Source organism: Tamandua tetradactyla, chromosome 1 (assembly GCF_023851605.1).
Source record: "Tamandua tetradactyla isolate mTamTet1 chromosome 1, mTamTet1.pri, whole genome shotgun sequence".
In the NCBI taxonomy this organism is placed as follows: Eukaryota; Metazoa; Chordata; class Mammalia; order Pilosa; family Myrmecophagidae; genus Tamandua; species Tamandua tetradactyla.
In genome coordinates this window covers 206663871-206686101 of record NC_135327.1, presented here as the reverse complement: position 1 = coordinate 206686101, position 22231 = coordinate 206663871, and the positions used below count along the sequence as shown (strand labels likewise).

Sequence of the window (22231 nt, the reverse complement as noted above, 5' to 3'; positions counted from 1 at the left end):
AAATCAATGCAAATGTACTAAGAAATGATGATCATACATCTATGTGATGATATTAAGAATTACTGATTGCATATGTAGAATGGAATGATTTCTAAAAAAAAAAAAAAAGACAGTTACACACCACGATCAAATGGAATTTATCCTAAGAATGCAAGGATGGTTAAACATAAGAACATCAATTAATGTAATAAACACCTCCTTAAAAGAACAAAGGGTATAAACACATTATTGTATGCTATTGACATAGAAAAGGCATTCAACAAAATCCAGCACCTCTTCTTGATAAAAACACTCAGAAAATTAGTAATAGAAGGAAACATGTTAGCATGATAAAGCACATATATGAAAAACCCACAGCTAACATAATACTCAGTGGTGAAAGACTGAAAACGTCCCCTCAAATCAGGAACAAAACAAGGATGCTCCCTTTCAAAACACTGTTACTCAACAGTTTAATGAAATTTCTTGCCAGGGCAATTGGGCAAGAAAAAGAAATAAAAGTCATCCAAATTAGAAAGGAAGAAGTGAAACTCCCTAATTGCAGATATGATCCTATATATAGAAAATCCTGAAAAATCCACTATGACATTAATAGAGCTAATAAACGAATTCAACAAAGTAGTAGGGTACATGATCAACATGCAATCAACGGTGTTTCTATATATTAGTAATAAACAATCTGAAGAGGAGATCAAGAAAAAAAATTCTATTTACAATGGAAGGAAGAGTCAAATATCTAGGAATAAATCTAACCAAAGGTGTGAAGGATCTTCAAAACACTGCTAAAAAACATTAAAGAAGACATAAATGAATGTAAGGACATTCTGTGTTCATGGATTGGAAGACTAAGTAACTACTGTTAAAATGTTAAATCTACCCCAAACTATTTATAGAATCAGTGCAATCCCAGTAAAAATTCCAGGAAGTTTTTGGGCAGAAATAGAAAAAAACAATCACCAAATTCATCTGGAAGGGTAAGGTCCCCGAATAGCCAAAACCATCTACTCCTGGCACAAGGTTAGACATAAAGACCAATGAAATTCAATTGAGAGTTCAGAAATAAACTTCACATCTGTGGCCACTTCTTTTGTTTTTATTTAGAAAAGTTGTGGGTTTACAGAACAATTATGCTTCAAATGCATGATTCCCGTATACAAACTGTTAATAAAACCTGGCATTGGTGTGGTACATTTGTTACAACTGATGAAAGCACACTTTTATAATGGTACATTAATTATAGTCCATGGCTCAACTTAGGGTCTGTTGTCTGTGTTGTGCAGTACCATGGATTTTTAAAAAATAATTTTATTCAAGTAACATGTACAACCAAAAATTTTACCTTTTACCCACATTTAAACGGTTAAATTTGAATTTAACCTGTTTCAATTCAAAACAGGTTAATTATCTTCAAAATGTGGTGCTCCTATCACCACCACCATCCAAAACATTTCCATTGTTCAAAACAGAAACACAGTAAGTTTTAGCCCAATTCTGTACTTATGTTCCATTCTCTGATAATCTATATTCTAGATTCTGAGTCTGTGAGTTCGCTTATTCTAATTATTTGATATTTGTGAAATATAATATTTGTTCATTTGTGTCGTTATTTCACTCAGTCTGGTGCTTTCAAGATTAACCCCCATTGTCACATATGTCAAAACTTCATTACTTTTTAGGGCTGAATAATGTTCTATTGTATGTATATATACCACATTTTGTTTATCTATTCATCAGTTGATGCACACTTGGGTTGCTTGCCTCCTTTGACAATTGCGAATAATGCCACCATAAATGTGGTATGAAAATATCTGTTCGAGTCCGTGCTTTCTTCATTTTGGTTATATATTTAGAAGTGGGGTCACCAGATTAGATGGCAATTCGATACTTAACTCTCTGAGGAACTGCCAGTCTTCCACAATGGTTGCACTATTTTGTATTGCAGCCAACAATGACTGAGTGTTCCTGTTTTTCTACATTCTCTCCAATACTTGTTGTTTTCCATTTTTCCATATAGTAGCCATTCTTGTAGATGTGAAATGTCTCATGGTTTAAATTTGCCCTGTGATTTTTGGCTATTGGTATATCTTATTTGGAGAAATGAGTATTCAAATCTTTTTGCCCATTTTTAACTGAGGTTGTTTGTCTTTTTGTTGTCAAGTTGAAGGCTATCTTCATATATTCTGGATATTAAACCCTGATTGGAAATGTGGTTTCCAAATTTTTTCTCCCGGTGTGTAAGTTGTCCTTTTACTTTCATGATGAAGTCCTTAGGGGAACAAAAGCTTTTAATTTTGGTGAGGTCCCATTTATCTATTGTTTCTTCTGCTGCTTGTGCTTTGGATGTAAAGTCTAAGAAACCATTGCCTAACACGGGGTCCTGAAGATGCTTCACTGTGTTCTCTTCTAGGAGGTTGGTAGTTCTGGCTCTTCTATTTAAGTATGTTACCCATTTTGACTTGATTTTTGTTTTAAGGCCTGAGGAAGGGTCCATCTTCATTCTTTTGCAAATGGAGACCCAGTTTTCCCAGTACCATCTGTTAAAGAGACTGTTCTTTCCCAGTTGAAGGGCATTCACTCCTTTCTCAAAAATCAGCCTGCCATAAATGTGAGGGCTGATTTCTGAGCTCTCAATTTTATCCCATTGGTCTATATGTTTGTCCTTGTGCCAGTACCATGCTGTTTTGATTACTGTGACTTCGTGATAAGTATTAAGAACAGGAAGTTTAAGTCCTCCAACTTCAAAATTTTTCTAGATGGCTTGGGTTCTTTGGAGCCCCATAACCTTCCATATAAATTTAATGATGGGCTTTTCCATTTGTACAAAGAAGATTGTTGGCTGGGCTTGCCTTGAATCTGTAAATCACTTTGAGTAGAACTGACATTGTAATATTTAGTCTTTTAACCCATGAACACAGGATGTCTTCCATTTGTTTAGGTTTTATTTGATTTCTTTTAGCAACATTTTATAGATTTTCATGTTCCATTTCCTGTACATCCTTGGTTGGATTTATTCCTAGATATTTGACAATTTTGGTTGCTATTATAAATAATTTTTTTTTCTTGATTTCTTCTTGTTCACTGCTTGTATATGAAAAAATACTGATGTTATGGCTGTTGATTTTGTACCCTACCACTTCGCTAAATTCATTTATTAGCTCTAGGAGCTTTATAGTATATTTTTCAGGATAAAATCATGTCATCTGCAATTAGGGAAAGTTTTACTTCTTCCTTTCCAAGTTGGATGCTTTTAATTTCTTTTTCTTGCCTAGCTGCTCTGGCAAGAACTTCATTACACTGTTGAAAACAGTGGTGACTATGGGCATTCTTGTCTCATTCCTTAACTTTCAGTCCTCTTTTTTTTTTGCATGGGCAGGCACCGGAAATCAAACCTGGGTCTCTGGCATGGCAGGTGAGAACTCAGCCTGCTGAGCCACCATGGCCCGCCCTCTTCTAGTCTTTTAGCATCAAGTATGATGTTAGCTGCACATTTTTTATATATGCCATTTGTCATATTGAGGAAGTTTCCTTCTATTCCTAGTTTTCTAAATGTTTTTATTAAAAAGGGTGGTGAATTTTGTCTAAGTGCATTTTTTGCTTCACTAGAGATGATCATGTGGTTTCCCTCCTCTCCTTTCTGTTAATATGCTGGATTACATTAATTGATTTTTTTATGTTGAACCACCCTTGCATACCTGGGATAATCCCACTTGATCATGGTATATAATTCTTTTAATGTGCCTATTGGATCCAGTTTGCTAGTATTTTGTTTAGGATTTTTGCATCTCTATTCGTAAGAGATACTACTGGTCTGTAATTTTCTACTCTTGTGGTATCTTTATCTGGCTTTGGTATGAATTGATGTTGGCCTCATAGAAAGAAGTATGGAGTATTCCCTCCTCTTCAGTTTTTTGAAAGAATTTGAGCAGGATTGGCGTTGATTTTTCTTAGAATGGTAATATTCTCCTGCGAAGCCATTTGGGTCCTGGACTTTTCTTTCTTGGGATGTTTTTGATTGATTCGTTCTCTTTTCTAGTTTTTGGTGTATTGGGCTCCTCTGTTTCTTTGCGAATCAAGGTAGGTAGTTTTGTTGTTTTTCTAGTTATTCATCTATTTCACCGAGGTTATCTAATTTGTTTGGTATACAGTTATTCATATTATCCTCTTATAGTCCTCATTTCACTGGGGTTGGGTAGCAATATCCCTTTTCATTTCTGACTTTAGTCATTTGCATCCTCTCTCTTTTTCCTTTGTCAGTCTAGCTAGCTGTCAATTTTATTGGCTTATTCAAAGAATCAACTTTTGGTTTTGTTGACTCTGTTTTTCTATTCTCTGTTTCATCTATCTCTCAGCTCAATTTTTTTTTTCTTTCCTTCTGCTTACTGTGAGTTTAGTTTGCTCTTTTTCTAGTTCTTGTAGTTTTCAGATTAGGTCTCTGATTTGTAGTCTTTCTTATTTTTTAACATAAGCCTTTAGAGCTAAAGATTTCTCTCAGCACAGCCTTCACAGCAACTCATATGTTTTGGTATGCTATATTTTCTTTTTCATTCACCTCAAGATGTTTCATAATTTCCTTGTGATTTCCTCTTTAACCAATTAATTGATTGTTTAAGAGTACATTCTTTAATTTCCATTTATTTGTGAATTTTCCATTTTTTCCTCTGATTCCTTTCTAATTTCATTTCATTGTGGTTGGAGAAATGATATTGTATGATCTCAATATTTTTTAATTTATTGAGACTTGTTTTGTGACTTAAGATGTGGTCTATCCTGGGGAATGATACATGTGCACTCTAGAAGAATGTGTATTCTGTTGTTGTTGGATGAAGTGTTCTATGTATAGACTGTTAAGTCCATCTGGTGTAGAGTATTGTTCAGGTCTTGTATTTTCTTAATGATCTCCATCTAGATGTTCTTTCCATTATTGAAGGTGGTGTATTAAAGTCTCTTATTACAGTAGAACCATCTCTTTCTCCCTTCAAATCTGTCAGTATCTGCCTTACATATTTTCGGGCTCTATTGTTAGGTGCATATATATTTATAATTGTTACTTCGTCTTGTTGAATTGCCCCCCCATCAGTATATAATGACAGTTTTTGTCCCTCAGAACAGTTTTAAGGTCTCTGTTGCCTGATACTAGTATAGCTATCCCAGCTCTCTTTTCATTGTTACTCGCATGGTGTATTTTTTTCTGTCCCTTCACTTTGACCCTGCTTATGTTTTTGAATTTAAGGTGAGTCTCTTGTAGGCAGCATATAGCTGGCTCCTGTTTTTTAATCCATTCTGCAAACCTCTGCCCTTTGACTACAGAATTTAATCCTTTTACATTGAAAATCACTACTGATTATACAGAACTTTTTTCTGCCATTTTGCTATTTTAGCTTTGTAAGTCATTCCTTTTTTTGTCCCTAAGATCTTTCATTAATGTCTACTTTCATGATTATTTGATTTTTTGTATTTACCATATTGTACAATATTTCTGTCTCAATATTTTTTCATGTTTTTCCTGTGGTTACTGTAGGGTTAAAATTGAACATCTTAAATCTATAGCAGTCAAATTTGATTTGACGCCACTAACTTCAGTAGTATCCCCTCTCTCTCCACCTTTTTTTCTGGTAATTGCTACAAATCAGATCTTTATACACTGTATGTTCACAACCCTAGATTTATCATTACTTTTTATGCATTTATATTTTAGCACCTGTAGGAAGTAAAAAGTGGTACATACCAAAAAATACAATATGATAATATTGGCATTTATTATTACCCACATGGCTACCTTTATCAGAGGTCTTTATATTTTTATGCCACTTTGATCCGCTGTCTTGTGCCCTTTTCCTTTAATCTGAAGAACTCTCTTTAGCCTTTCTGGCAAGGCAGGTCTAATGCTAATGAATTGCCTCAGCTTTTGTTTATCTTGAATGTCTTCATCTCTGCATTTCTGAAAAATGTTTCGCTGGATAAAATTCTTGGTTGGCAGTTCTTTTCTATCATCATTTTAAGTATTTCAACCCACCACCCTCTTGCCTCCATAGTTTCTGATGAGAAACTGGCACTCAGTCTAATTGGTACTCCCTTGTACATAACATGTTGCTTTTCTCTTGCAGCTTTCAGAATTCTCTCCTTGTCCTTTGCATTTGACAGAATGATCATATTGATGGGATGGGTCTTTCTACCCACTCCTCCCTCCAGTTTTTTTTCTGGTTTGGTGTTCTCTGGGCTTCTTAGATATGCGTATTCATAACTTTTACTAAATCTGGGAAGTATTCGATCATTAATGTCTTTGAATATTCTCTCTTTCCCTTTCTCTCTTCTCCCCTGGGATGCCCATGATGCATTTATTGGTACTTGTAATGCTGTTCCAAAGAGATGTATTATAGGTTATTTTTGCTTTTTATAATTCTTTTTTTCTTTCTGTTCCTCAGCCTGACTTACTTAATTGTCTTGTCTCTCAGTTCATGGGTTCTTTCTTCTGCCAGCTTCAGTCTGCTGCTGAAACCCTCTTGGGAATTTTTCATTTCAGTTATTGTGGTCTTCGTCTCCAGTAGTGCTGTTAGAGTTCTTAAAATTTCTATCTCTTTACTGAGATTGTCATATTTTTTGTTCATTGTTTTCCTATTATCCTTTACTTCTTTCTCTGTATTTTCCTTCATCTTCTTGCGCATACTAAAAACTTTTTTTTTAGGTCTTTGGTTTTTCCAGAGTCTGGTTGTCTTTGGTGTCTTCTGAATTTTTATCCACTTCCTTTGGATGGGCCATCAATTCCTGTTTCTTTTTCTTGTAATCATTTGGTGTACATTGTACATTTTAATATGTTAGGCCTGGAATTTATTCTCTGAGATGTCTGTTTCTGAAGTTTGTAACCAGTTGATGATATCAGAGATTTCCTTGAGTCTCTGCCCAAGGTCTGAATGCAAAGTGGGGTCCTCCTTGTCTTTTGTGGGCGTGTGTCTTATCCTGGGTTTGTGCTTATTAGTAACTGTGCTGGTTTGAAAGGATTTATATACTCTAGAAAAGTCATGTTTTAATCCTATTCCCATTTGGTAAAGGCAGCCATTTTTCTAATCCCTATTCAGCACAGTATGTTGGAAACTTTAATTAGATTATCTCCGTGGAAAAGTGACTCAGTCACGTGTGGGTATTAAACTTGATTATATGGAAACTGTCTCCATCCATTCCAGGTGGGTCTTGATTAGTTTTAATGGAATCCTTTAAAGGAAGAAGCACTTTGGAAAAAGATGGAGAATGACAGCCACAGGAAAACTTTAGAACGCCACAGAACCGTGAAGCAGAATCCACCAGCCAGCAACTTTTGGAGATGAAGAAGGAAAATACCTCCCGGGAAGCTGGAGAGGAAGCTAACAGATGATGTCATATTTGCCATGTGCCTTTCCAGATGAGAGAGAGACCCCGAATATCATCAGCCTTTTTTGAACCAAGTTATCTTTCGCTGGATGCCTTAGATTGGACATTTCTATAGACTTCCTTTAATTTGGACAATTTCACAACGTTAGAACTGTAAATTTGTAACTTATTAAATCCCCCTTTTAAAAGCCATGCCATTTCTGGTATATTGTATTCTGGCAACCAGCAAACTAGAATAGTAACCTCAAGCTTTCCCCTGTTTATGGGAGTATGAATGCCCCTTCTACTTTCCCAGGAGACAGATCTTCTCCCTATCCTGAATGTGGCATTGCTGGATTTAAAATAGATAAGCCTTTGCTCCAGGCCATCTGTCTCAATTATTTCTTACACTGCTTTTCTTGTCTCAAGCTGCATTTGCCTGGAGAGCAAATTCTGGAAGGGGGCACACTGGAGAAGAGTTTTCCCAGTCAGTCTTTCCCAGCCTGAACACAAAGGCAGCTCCAAGCTGCCCTGAAGAAAGGATGAATAAGGGGCCAGGAAGGCACCTGGATCTTCTTCATGGCCATTTTCATGGCCTTTTAAATTTATTTTAATAAATGTAACTTATTAAAATCTTCCACACACCTCACAGTTGTGCTTTCTTGACCTGCCCTGCAAATGCAGCTTTCACATGTCTTCTCCAGCTCTGAGAAAGTGTACCTTTCTTAAGTTTTCTCCACCATATTTGTCCAGGGTAGGTTGGAACGATGGTCCCACTCACAGCCTGTCACCCAATGATCCAAAGTAGTTAACCAAAAGCCATGATCAGCAATTGGTCCAATCCCACCTTGGATCTTGGGGAAGTGGAGTATATGTCCCTTTCTGGTACCAATAAGCTCCTCAGGGGCTGAACCTCACTGCTGCCTGACATGAGAGGGATATAAGCGTCAGTGACCATGATGTGGAGAAAGCAGTTTTCTGGTCTTTACTGTAATTTGCCAGCCTCTTCCTACTGCTTTTGCCTGGATACGGAACAGTATTCTACTGGATTCCTGAGTTTCAAAATAGTTGATTCAGACAGTTACTGCCTGTTTAATCATCTACTGGTGGAAGGACTGTTTCCGGAGGCTTTCTACTCTGCCACCTTCACTCAGCCAACTGATTTTTGACAAGGGTGCCATGTTCACTCAATGGGGAAAGAATAGTTTCTTCAACAAGTGGTGCTGGGAAAACTGGTGTTCATATGCAAAATAATGAAAGTGGACCCCTTCCTCACACTGTATAAAAAATTAACTCAAAATAAATCAAAGAACTAAATATAAGAAAAAAAAACAACCTACGTAACTCCTAAAGAAAACATGGGGAAACATCTTTAGAACCTTGTATTAGGCAATAGCTTCTTAGACTTTACACTAAAAGCACAAGCACAAAAAGAAAATGTGGAAAATGGGACTTTATTAAAATAAAAAAAATTTGTGCATTAAAGGATTTTCTGAAGAAGGTAAAAAGACAGCCTACAGATAAGGAAAAAATATTTGAAAACTACAAACAGATATACCTCATTTTATGGCTTTTTGTTCTGTTGAGCTTTGCAGATACTGTGTTTTTTACAAATTGAAGGTTTTTGGCAACACTGCATTGAGCAACTATTTTTGTGCCATATTCCCAACAGCATGTGCTCAGTTCATATCTCTGTGACACATTTTGGTAATTCTCGCAATACTTAAGAGTTTTTTAGGATTATTTATGTTATGGTGATCTGTGATCTTTTGATGTTACTATCGTAATTGTTTTAGGTCACCATGAATTGCACCCATATAAGGTGGCAAGCTTAATAAATGTGTATGTTCTGACCACTCCACTGAAGTTCTCCCCATCTCTCCTTCTCCTTGGATCTTCTTACTTCCTGAGACACAACAATATTGAAATTAGGGCAGTTACTATCCCTACAATGGTCTCTAAGTGTTCAAATGCAAGGAGCGCACTTACACATCTCTCACTTTAAATCAAAAGCTAGAAATGATTAAGCTTAGTGAAGAAGGCATGTCAAAAGCTGAGATAGGCATTTGCTAACTGCCGAACAGTTAACAAAGTTATGAATGCAAAGGAAGAATTCTTGAAGTGCTACTTCAGTGAACACACAAATGATACTGATAGAATATTTTAGTGGTCTGCATTAGAACATCAAGCCAGCCCCAACATTCCCTGAAGGCAAAGCCTAATCCAGACAAGGATCTAACTCTTCAATTCTATGACGGCTGAGAGAAGTGAGGATGCTATAGAAGAAAAGTCTGAAGTTCATAAATTTTAAGGATAGAGGCTGTCTCCTTAACATAAAAGTGCAAGGTGAACCAACAAGAGCTGATACAGATGCCACAGCAAGTTATCTGGAAAACCTAGCTAAGATAATTGATGAAGGCAGTTACACTAAACAGTAGATTTTCAGTGCAGCTGAAACAGCTTTCTACTGCAAGAAGTTGCCATACAGGACTTTTATGGTTACAGAGGAGTCAATGCCAGGCTTCAAAGCTTCCAAGGACTGACTGTCTCTCTTGTTAGGGGCTAATGCAGGTGATGCTAAGTTAAAGCCCTTGCTCATTTATCATTCTGAAAATCCTAGGGCCCTTAAGAATTATACTAAATCTACTCTGCCTTTGCTGTATAAATGGAACAACAAAGCCCAGATGACAGCACATCTATTTACAACATGGTTTACTGAATATTTTAAGCCTACCACTGAGACCTCCTGCTCAAAAAAAAATTAAAAAGATTCCTTTCAAAATATGGCTGACCATTCATTGACAATGCACCTGTTCATTCAAGAGCTCTGATGGAGATGTACAATGAGATTAACGTTGTTGTTGTGTTTGCTAATTCAATATCCTTTCTTCAGCCCATGATTCAAGAAGTAATTTAAACTTTCATCTTATTTAACAAATACATTTCATAAGGCTGTAGCTATCATTTATAATGGTTCCTGTGATAGATCTGGGCAATGTAAATTGAAAGCCTCTGGAAAGGATTCACATTTCTAGATGCCATGAAGAACATTTGTGATATATGGGAGGAGGTCAAAATATCAACATGAACAGGAGATTGGAAGTTGATTCTAACCCTCAGAGATGATTTTGAGGGGTTCAAGACTTCAGTAGAAGAAGTAACCCAGATGTGATGAAAACAGCAAGAGAACTAGAGTTAGAAGTGATGCTTGAAGATGTGAGTAAATTGTTCCAATCTCATGGTAAAACTTAAACGGGTGAGGAGTTGCTTCTTATGGATAAGCAAAAAAAAAAGTTTCTTGAAATGAAATCTCCTGGTGAAGTTGCTGTGAACACTGTTGAAATGGCGACAAAGGATTTAGAATATTACATATATATAGTTGATAAAGCAGTAGCAGGGTTTGAGGGGATTTACTACAGTTTTGAAAAACGGTTTACTGTCAAGTAGCATCACATGCTACAGAGAAATTTTTCATGAAAGGAAGAGTCAATTGATGCAGGAAACTTCATTGTTGTCTTTTATCTTAAGAAACTGCCTCAGCCACCCTAATCTTCAGTAACCATCACCCTGATCAGTCAGCAGCTATCAACATCAAAGCAAGAACCTCCAACCAGCCAAAAGATTTTCACTTGCTGAAGGCTCAAATGATGGTTTGCTTTTCTAAGCAGTAAAGTATTTTAAATTGAGGTATTATGTTGACTTTTTTAGACATAATGGCTATTGTAGACTACAGTATAGTATAAACATTAATTTCTGTACACAGTGGGAAACCAAAAACTTCGGGCGACTTGCTTTATTGTGCTGTCACTTTACTGTGGTAGTCTGGAACCAAACCAACAATATCTCTGGGTATGTCTGTATCTGATAAAGGGGTTAATACCCAGAATTTAGAAAGAACTCCTACAACTACTCAACAACAAAAAGACAACAATTTTAAAGTGGCAAATACTTCTAAACATTTCTCTAAAGAAGATATACAAATAGCCAAAAAGCACATGAAAAGATGCCCAGTATCACTGGCCATTAGGGAAATGCAAATCAAAACCTCTGTGAGATACCATTTCACACTCACTAGAATGGCTACTAGTAAAACAAAATAGGAAACAAGTGTTGCAAAGGATGTGAAGAAATAGGAACACTTGATTGTTGGTGGGAATATAAAATAGTATACCTATTATGGAAAACAGTTTTGCGGTTCCACAGAAAGTTAAGTATGGAATTGCCATATGACCTTGCAATCCCACTTCTAGATATATACCCAAAAGAATTGGGGGGAAAAAAAAAGAATTGAAAGCAGGAACTGGAACAGGTATTTGCACACATGTTCATTAGTCCCAGCTGCCAAAAGGTAGAAGCAACCCAAGTGTCCATCAACAAATGAATGGATAAACACATTGTGATACAAACATATAATGGAATATTATTTAGTCATAAAAAGCAATGAAGTAACAGACGAGTGGCTAAACAAACTGTGGTATATACATACGATGGAATATTATGCAGCTTTAAGGCAGGATAAACTTATGAAGCATGTAATAACATGGATGGACCTAGAGAACATTATGCTGAGTGAGTCTAGCCAAAAACTAAAAGACAAATACTGTATGGTCCCAATGATGTGAATCGACACTCGAGAATAAACTTGGAATATGTCATTGGTAACAGAGTTCAGCAGGAGTTAGAAACAGGGTAAGATAATGGGTAATTGGAGCTGATGGGATACAGACTGTGCAATAGGACTAGATACAAAAACTCAAAAATGGACAGCACAGTAATACCCAGTTATAAAGTAATCATGTTAAAACACTGAATGACGCTGCATCTGACCTATAGGTTTTTTTTTTTTACTATTATTATTACTTTTATTTTTTTCTCTATTTAACATTCTATATCTTTTTCTGTTGTGTTGCTAGTTCTTCTAAACCGATGCAAATGTACTAAGAAACGATGATCATGCATCTATGTGATGATGTTAAGAATTACTGATTGCATATGTAGAATGGTATGATTTCTAAAAAAAAAAAAGGTCAGCACAATACTACCTAATTGTAATGTAATTATGTTAAAACACTGAATGAAGCTGCATCTGAGCTATAGTTTTTTTTTGTTTTTTTTTTCTTATATATTTTTGTACTTTTTATTTTTATTTTTGTTTTCTCTCTGTGTTATCATTTTATTTCTTCTTCTGTTGTCTTGCTATTTCTTTCTCTAAATCGATGCATATGTACTGAGAAATGATGACCATACACCTATGTGATGATATTACGAATTACTGATTGCATATGTAGAATGGAATGATTTCTAAATGTTGTGTTAGTTAATTTTTTTTAATTAATAAAAAAAAAAAAAAAAAAAGCAATGAAGTTCTGGGAGGGCTATGGTGGCTCAGCAGGCAGAGTTCTTGCTTGGCATGCCGGAAACCTGGGTTCGATTCCCGGTGCCTGCCCATGTTTAAAAAAAAAGGAAGTTCTGATACATGGGACATTAATGAACTATGAAAATACCATGTCAAGTAAAATAAGCCAGACACAAAAGGCAACTATTGTATGATCTCACTATATAAAATAATTAGAATATGTAAATTCAGAGTCAGAAACTAGAATACAGGTTAGGGTTTGAGATAGAGGTAGGGAATGGAGAGTTAATGTTTAATTGGTATAGAGGTTCTGTCTGTTGTGACATAGCAGTGGATGGTGGTAATGTTAGCTCAACATTGTGCATGTAATTAACACCACTGAACTGTATATTTGAAAGTAGTTAAAAGGGAAATTTAGGTTGTATATATGTTACCAGGATAAAAACAAAAGTACCACAGAACTGTAAAACACAAAAAGTGAAACCTAATGTAAATTACAGACAATAGTTAATGGTATAAGCATAATAATATTGTATAATACTAATGTTTTGTGAATTGTCACAAAGGTACCACACTGAAGCAAAATGTTAATAACATTTACCTGTTAATAACAGGTAAAAAACAGGGTGGTGATTTTTACATGGGCACTGTTTATCTTTCTACATGATTTTTCTATAAGCCTACAACTACTCCAATTAAAAAAAAATTCTGATCTTTGAGAAGTAAAACTTTTTCTCCCCACTAATTAACTCAGTCTTGTGGATGTATATGTATAAGAACAATATATGAGTAATGACTCTCTGTACTCAGAAAGCTTCCAATCTAGGTGTAAAGACAAGATGTAAGAAACACAATAATAAATGATACTATTTAATCAGCTTTCATGAGATATTACTAAAAAGTAAAAGAAATTTGGTTTGTTAATAGAATCTAATATATAAACGATGAGTCCAGTAAAATTTGAAAATGTTGAATTTACTACTGTGATACATTTCTAGTTTCATAAAGGTTAGGGCCAGCCAGTTTACCCAAATAAAATATTTGCATTGATTGAGAGGTTATTATTTAAGTTAACTGTACTAAATATGTAGTAAAGTATCATAATCTCATTTTAACAAAATCATCTTGAGGAATACTCAATAATGTAGGCTCTGGGGTTGAGAGATTATAGGATTTTTAATAAAATTTTAAAACTTAAAGTTGAGAATTTTACATTTGATCTTCAGGAGTAATTTTTCCATATGCTACATATACCTTTCTGAATAGAATTTTTATCCTGTCCTTGGTACAGTTTCAGATGATTAAAAGAATAACTGGTATTTACCCACTGCTTCTTCTTGGTCTGAGAAATTAGTTGTTTGTGCTGTGTTGCTAGTTTCTTAATTTCTTCTACAAATTCTTCTTTACACTTTTCCTTTACTTGCTTACATTTTCTGTCCATCTCACTCTGCATGTTAGCTACAGCTTTATTTACAGCTTGTCTTTTTTCTTCTTCCATTTCAGAACGCAGCTGAAATGAAAGAAGTTAACCCACAATGTCAGCTCACAAGTTACACAGACCATCTATACTTAAAACCATTAATACATAATTTCTTCTTAAATGATACATGACTTTATTTCATTAGGATCCATAATAAATTTAGGTGACAAAAGTATTAATTGAAATGTTATAAAAGATAATGGCTTTATGTTATTCTTAGTTTTTAAAAGCTGTTCCCTGGTTGATGCATATGTAAAAGAAGATAAAAGATCCTAGAAATATATTGGTTCAATATGTCTGTGTTTTAGAAAGCAGCATGTTATATACACTAGTTGTAACCTGCTTTACCTTTTCTAGAGCTTCTCGAACAACTCTTTCAGTCTCTCGCTTGTGATCAGACTTCATTCGGTCTTTAAAGTCATTGAAAATTTTGGTGTATTTGTCATGGCACATGCTTTGACACACTCCATCATTACTGGTCTGGGTGCTTCGATGCAGCATTCTTGGAGAAGAGGCACTTAACTTCTTGGTCTGAGTTGAAACTGAAACTTTTTCTATTGGCTGAGGCATTGTGGGAATTTCCTGGCTAGAACTTACTGCTTCAGTTTCAGGCTCTGGTTCCTAAAGAAGTAAGAAAAGTACTTAGACCTAAAACAAAGCAGTATAATTCACTAGTACAGGAACAAACTCTTAGGACAAAAATATATTGATATACATAAATAGCCATGTAATAAACTGCAGTTTATATAAAAAATGGAATTGTTAGCTACAATAAGTCTGAACAGTAACTTCATTTACATTTTTATCATATATCAATACTATGGTTTTAAAAAAGACTAAACAAAAATTCTCATATAGAGTAAAAAATCATTATATATAACTTAGAATCATTTCTGTGGACTTAGCTTCATTAACAAATTTCCTAAAATCCCAAACCACTTCTCACTGAATATGTTTGGACTATGCCCAGATTTATATATTGTTTTAAAACATGCATGGATAATATCATTTAAAAAGGCTTAACCATATTTTCCACCAGTTTTTAAATGCTGTCCCAATTGATTTATGGTTAAGTTCTTTGTTTTTTAATCATACTATGAAAACATATCAGAATTCCCAAGAAATGTAATATTGTAAAACAAAGTGCCCTTCCCACTTAGCCAAACTTTGGTCAGTGGTTGTTTAAATAAGATGGAGACTTTCAGCATGTGTTTGTTATTCTAGTGATAGATATTGACAGGAAGCTCAGGAAACTGAGCACAAATCTGATTAATATTATTTGAATAATGGTAATTGCATTTCATAAGTATCCACTAAGAGCAATTGTCTTGACCGCAACTTTAGAATATTTCCTGCCAAATGCCACTTGGACACTGCAAGGTCAAGGCAACTTACTTCTTTTTTGGGTTCCACACTTTGATTACGTCGTCCTTTCTTTGCTCTTGGTTCCTGAGTGACCTTCAGCTGTGGGCATTATAAAAGTAATAGCATATTATTGCAGATACTATGAAATTTTTTTCTGCTGAAAATATTAGTAATGGACCCACAGGTAAGAAGTGAGTAAATTACTTACTTTTGGCATTAGCACTTTCAATTTATGTGGTTACCACTTACTTTACCTATTTTGGTAACTGATAGCTTGAAAGTTAATGTACCTTCAAAAAAATGAGCAGTGTACTTACTCTCATCTCATTGGTAGGGTCAGGCTCATAGTATTTGATGTTTTTGTTTATTTATTTGAGTTGTTTTGGTTTACTTTTGCAGAGCACTTTATAAATATTTATATGAAGGGGAAAGAAAAAATGTCAGAATCTGTTCATTACAGTGAGGAGTGTACACTAACAGTTTTCACATTTAAAAATAATATTTTGTAGTTTCTTACTGAGACATAACTCACCTGTTCATTACTGGTAGAGGAGATACTGGATTCTGCTTCTTCCTCACCTCGGTCCTCATTCTTAGACTTCCAAAATCTTCCTTCACGAAGGAAACGTTGATGCAGTTCCAGCTCATCACATGCCTTTTTCCAACCCATGCTGCGCTTAACATGCAACCGATGAATGTTGACTGTGATATCTTGTATGTTTTCAGAAGGAATCCAAGCCCTACAGAAAACATGCAAGGGTATAGTTAGAAATTTCCAAAATGGTAGGAAAACGTGTATTAGTGGACTCTACCCATTGTAAAGTACTATTTGTGTCACTTCAAATCTTCTAAGACTGTTATGGTATGAATAACAAACCCTTACCTAGTAGAAAATGGTTTAGGTGTTTTTGTTTTTCACAGTCATCCAAATAAAGGTCTTAGAATGAAAGTGACTCATAAATATCTCCTAATTAATTTTTATTTTCTTTAATCTGCTTAGCTCAAGACATAGGTCATATCTACAATCCTCATATGACCTTTTAAAAATGTTATGGCTTGTTGGACTTAAATACTGTAAGTCAGTAAGACCCATCTAGCTATTTGCAGATTAGCACTACATAATCATTTGAAAATACCCAGAAAATTTCACGTGACATATGTATTTATCTCCACCTAAAATAAGGGCAACTATAAAATATTACCTGATAAGTTACATTTATATCATGAATTCTGGTCATTATAGAATAAACCATGGTTAACAAATATTGAAGTATTTGCATCATTAGCAACCAGAATACACTATGAACACAATTTGTGTTCTAAATTATGTGTAATACAGCTCTGCATCTACAGAATGTATTTAGTTCTATTGGGAAAAATGCTAAAAATTCAAGAAAAAATTTCCTGAGCATTATTTTAACAAGATATATATTAGTATCAGTATAGAATGTTGTATCAAGTCAACAGATATTTATTATATACCAGTGGAAGACACAACATACAATGATGAATTAGAGTCTGCTTGATCTTGACTTTTGGGCCTATTTTACAGATAAAGGATGTACTGCACATATGAGTTAAGGTAAACTTCATTTGTGGCTGGAATCCAGCTAGGGTTCAGGTGTCCTGCTTTTTAGGATGGAACTTCTATTTACATTGACTCTGCCTTTAAGGGACTTAAAATTTTGTCAGAAAGGACTAAGAAAATAGTTATAATGCAAAGTACATGTAGTAAAGCTGAGGAAGAAGTTTTAGTTTAGTTTTGAGTGATCAGAAAGCTTAATTTGGGCTTGATATTGACAGGGGATTATATTAGGGGAGAAATTCTAGACAGGGGAAAACATCACAAGTGAGATATAAAACTGCAGAGACTTTAAGCAATAGTTAGACACTTTCTAGAACATAGAGTACCTGTTGGAATATAGCACTGTGCACACGCAAAGATTATTTTCAGTTTTCTGGAAAATATTTTCTTGCTACAAATATGTAAGATATCATAGATTTCATTCCTGGCCTATAGTTATGGAGTTCAGAAATATTACACTTGTGACTGTCCAGAAGCATTCTCTTAAAGAATCATAACTACATGTGTCTAAGCCATAAACATTGTTCATCTGTGCTACACTATTTGCTTTATAATTTAAAAGCATATTTTAAATATGTAACAAGCCATACTGCTATATGCTAACAACAGCTAAAATTGTTAAATTTGAACTTCCATAATATTATTTATAAACATTATATCAGCAGTGCAGCTATCTCATCTGGTATAGTGCTTTTGTTAAAAACTATATCAGTATACTAAACTTCAAAAACTCTTAACTCTACCACCAAGAGTACAAATGGAATTGTTCTTGTGAAAAGAGTTCCCTGGCATTTGATTCAAAAGTATTATTATATTTATTTTTTCAGTCAAGAAATATTTATAGAGCTTCTGCTGTGTACTAGACAATCAATACAATTGTTTTTGTTCTCTTTAAAAGCAGTGTGCTTTTGACAGAGAATTCTGTTATAAGCAGTGCTGACTACCTACTGGGAACGAACTTGTGACCTATGAGACTATTTTTTAGTCCCTTAACTTAAATTATCTATGTAGCTTTTAATAATAAAATTGATGCACCCCTGCTCCTAAATTAAGTCTCAAGAACATACCTACACTTCCTAAACTGTTTCAATCAATTCTATTACCATAGATATAGTTAGATTTCATTTTTTAAAATTACTAGAATATGATATCTACAAAAAACTAAAATTGTAGGAAGGAAACAGTCACACAATTCAGGGTAAGCCTGAATTGAAAAAGAGGTAGAATATAATTTGACTCCCTACATCTATCAATCCTAAATGCTCTAAGTATATGCAGAATTAAATGGTACAGGTGATTTGAGGATAAGCAAACCTAAAATTTTATTCTTTCTTACCTATACCTGATAATTTCCTGCTATCTCTTTGTACCCTATACCATCCCACCCTCCAATTATATGCAGTCAAAAAGATTTAGCCTTGTTAGGAGAATAAAACCTTAGGTTAACTACATTTTTTTTTCTACCTACATGTTTGCCTAATGTCTGGCAAGCAAAACCTTGCAAATCCTATACAACCCTACTTAAGCAGCTCTTATATTTAAGCAATATCACACACAGTCTACTTTGTTCCTGGAGTTTTGCAACTTGCTCAGAATCTGGGAAGGGAGCAGCATGTTCAGTTTGGAACGTAAAAAAGGGACTATTCCAACACCATTTATTTGTTTAAAAAAAATTCTTTTTCTCCCACCTATGTATAATGATGGATTGTCAACAGAGTGTTTATTATCAAAACTTGCAAACAGTGAGTCCTACTGGGCCATATCCTCTTGATGTATAAGATGTTGCTTAAGTACTTTGACTGTTTTCAATCGATCAAATACTCTAATATGATAGAGTATACTTTTTAAAGTATGTCCTATTCAGTCATTCATTTCCAATATATTACAGGGTATATTGTACCTAGGAAAAGCAAAGGAAAACAATTCTGCATTGCATAGTAAAATTGTAAATTTTTCTTTTCTACAGTAAAGAAAAATCCTTATAAGTCCCATTTGTCCAGAATTGTTTAGGTAAAATCTCCCAGGAAACAGGAAGCTTAGAAAATAAACCCTGGAAATGCAATTTCATGTTATATTTCTGTCTTCAGGTGACAGATTTACTCCAAAGATCCAAATAAATTTGCTGATTTTTTTTTTTCCACATAGGCAGGAACTGGGAATCGAACCCAGGTCTCCAGCATGGCATAGGCAAGAACTCTGCCTGCTGAGCCACCGTGGCCTGCCCTGAAATATTCTAAAATATTTTTTTAATATATAATATAGATAATAATTCTGCACAGTATACTGAATTACATAAAACAAATAAACTCATTATTAATAAAATATCACTCACAGTTGAACATATGATAAAGCTGTTTGCAAACTGATGGAAAATTTTGGAATTATGTTGAAGACTCTCTGATTATCAGATTGTTCTTACCTATCAGTAAGGCTTTAAAAATTAACTGTGAATGTATGTATTTTTCTAAGTTAACTGTTTTATGTTATAAAACTTTTATCTCTGTTCTTTGCAATTGTATTATAATAGCTAACCTCTACTGAGTACTCACTATGTCCCAATTATTGGTGCTCAGATCTTTATAAATAAAAACTTATTATAATCTTCCAAAAACTCTTACAAAATAGTTACTACAGATGTCCTTTTACAAATGAGAAAGCTAATACTCAGAGATTAAATAAATTGCCCATGATTGCAGAAGCAACAAATGATAAAACCAGGACACAAATCTAGTTATTCTTACCACTCTCCCTGCTGCTTCCCCTTGTACATCAATTTGAGAATGGATGGCTTCTACATGGACTACCCTTAACCCACCTATACAGTATTCACTGTCCCCTGGTTATTATGAGAAACTGAAACCAAATGAATATGATATAATAAGCATGTAATATTAAAAATTATTACCACTTAATAATCATGCCATTAAAACATATTCATTTCATATTGAATTATTTTATTGAATTCTTATTTAACCAATATTCTTGACAGGATTGCAGTCTCAAATAGATGTGTTCATCTTTCTACAAAAGAACAAAACTATTTTTTTTTGGAAATTTACAATATTTACAAGTTTCATGTAACAAAACCTCTTTTTAAATAAAAAGATTAATAAAAAGTCATTATGGAGAGGAATAAAGTCTCCTTTGTAGCTTTTCATATAATAATATTTGTATAAGACCTTTACTCTTTTGGACACGACAGAAAACATTTCATGGATTATTATAGGGATTATTTTTTACTAATTTAAATCTTGTATGGTATGACTGTTAAATCATATAGCCAATTTTTTTCTCTTCCATATTTAAATATTTTGTGGTAATGCTCATTTGAAGTTATCATCAATCTCTGAATCTCTTGATAGTTTACAAAACTTGAATTTTATGAAAATGTAATTTTATAAGCATCCTTTATACATCTCCCTGGCAACAGAAATTTTCAAATCTAAATTGGAAAAAATGGCACTATATACAGATAATTCAAGTATTTAAATAAGTCATAGACCATAAGATTGAAGCTCTGTTCTCCTCCATAGTTGATCATTTTTGTCTATGGCTTCAAATAGGCCTTGAAAAGACGGTTGGAACAACTATAATATCATTACAATATTATGAAATGAACACATTGTGAGAATGCTTCCACCCCACTATCATTATGAATTCAGTCTCAGCATTAACACAATTCTGAGGTTCAACAGTGTCAGTTATTGAAAATGTCCTCAGTTTAGGAAGTGGTATCTGAACTATACCTAGAAATATTAATATTATTTAATATTATAGAAATAATTGTTAGCTGAAAAACTAAGTTATGTGCTGATTTTTGTTTATTCAATTTACAATAAACGCCATACTTCATATGATGGAGACATTAACGGAATATTGAAAAAGGTATAATTTATCATCTCTTAAGGTAGTCTTAAAAACAGATCTGTGATCATTTGCATATGAGATTCATGGATTACCTCTGGTGATGATGCCCAAAGAAGCGAACGTCAACCTGATTGTCCTCTTTCTGCATGACTTTGGCTGGCCAAAACCCAAAACCTTTCATTTTAGCCCAAACCAGTTCATGATTAGGTATCTGGAAATAAAATGTTTTACGTTGTTATATTACTTTTAAAATATTAAATGCAAGCATACCATTGATATTAACTAGTTTGTCAAGTATAATCCATTATTCTCAAAATATTTCTTTTCTAAATTCTAAACATATCCAACTTTTTTCCCCCTAGGATTGATTGATTTTACTGCAAGAGACCTCCCAAAACTCAAATTTGGATAAGGGTAGCACTGTGACCTTTTATTTTTCAGAAGAGACAGGAAAAATAATTCTCTTTCTAATCTGTAGTAATCTGGAATGAGGCAGCCCTGAAGAGCCATGTTGACTAGTAGCAAACAGAACACCTTAACTTTGCTTCATAAAGTGTAATCCAGGGAACTACAGCATCAATATCACCTGAGAGTTTGACAGAATTTTGAGAATTTTAGGCTTTTACTGTATACCTACTGAATCAGAAATTTGTATCTTAACCAGTTCCTCAAGTAACTGATAGGCACTGTCCTGAAGACTGTTTCTTTCAGGCACTGTTAAGCTCTGTGTCACTTAGGGCTGCAGATCTGGAACACCCACAGGCTTCTTTTCAGCCCCTATCTTGAAAACATGTCATTTTAGGGAAATGATACAGTGGAGCCCCAGGAGAGCTTTGGACTTACACAAAACCTTTTAGCTTTCTTGTGAAAAAATAAGAGGTTAAAAAATTCACTTCTTATTCTTTAGTTCCTCATTTAAAATGAGAAATGGATGACAATTCTAAGTCAATTTTCCCATGTCTCAGTTGTTTATACTTATTGAAACTATATATATAAGTTATGATGTAAAAACTATTTAGCAAAGATTGTAATCTTTAAAGAAACTGGAAATAAACTTCCTTAGCACAGTGTTTTATATCCTAAGAGGTAAAAAAAAAAAAAAAAAAAAAAATCACAAAATTTCACATACACAAGGATAGCAGAACCAATTGTCAGGACGAGCATTTGACAAATAGAAGCAATTCTTGCAAAGCTGTAGTTCATCCAGCTGGAAAAGATAAACTATTTTAGCCTTATA

The 22231-nt window shown here is 34.2% G+C and overlaps 1 protein-coding gene across 17 annotated transcripts in view; it reads right to left on the bottom strand.

Annotated features, from left to right (window-relative positions):
- ZMYND11 (zinc finger MYND-type containing 11) overlaps positions 1-22231 on the bottom strand; it is a 153871-nt gene that overhangs the window by 5441 nt on the left and 126199 nt on the right. For all 17 annotated transcript variants that reach the window (XM_077151670.1, XM_077151676.1, XM_077151672.1 and 14 more), the window contains 6 exons: positions 22124-22201; positions 21087-21205; positions 16075-16282; positions 15573-15641; positions 14526-14798; positions 14022-14207 (listed from right to left, as the gene is read on the bottom strand). In XM_077151670.1, coding sequence (XP_077007785.1) covers positions 14022-14207; positions 14526-14798; positions 15573-15641; positions 16075-16282; positions 21087-21205; positions 22124-22201 — 933 coding nt within the window. The remainder of the gene's footprint in view (positions 1-14021; positions 14208-14525; positions 14799-15572; positions 15642-16074; positions 16283-21086; positions 21206-22123; positions 22202-22231) is intronic.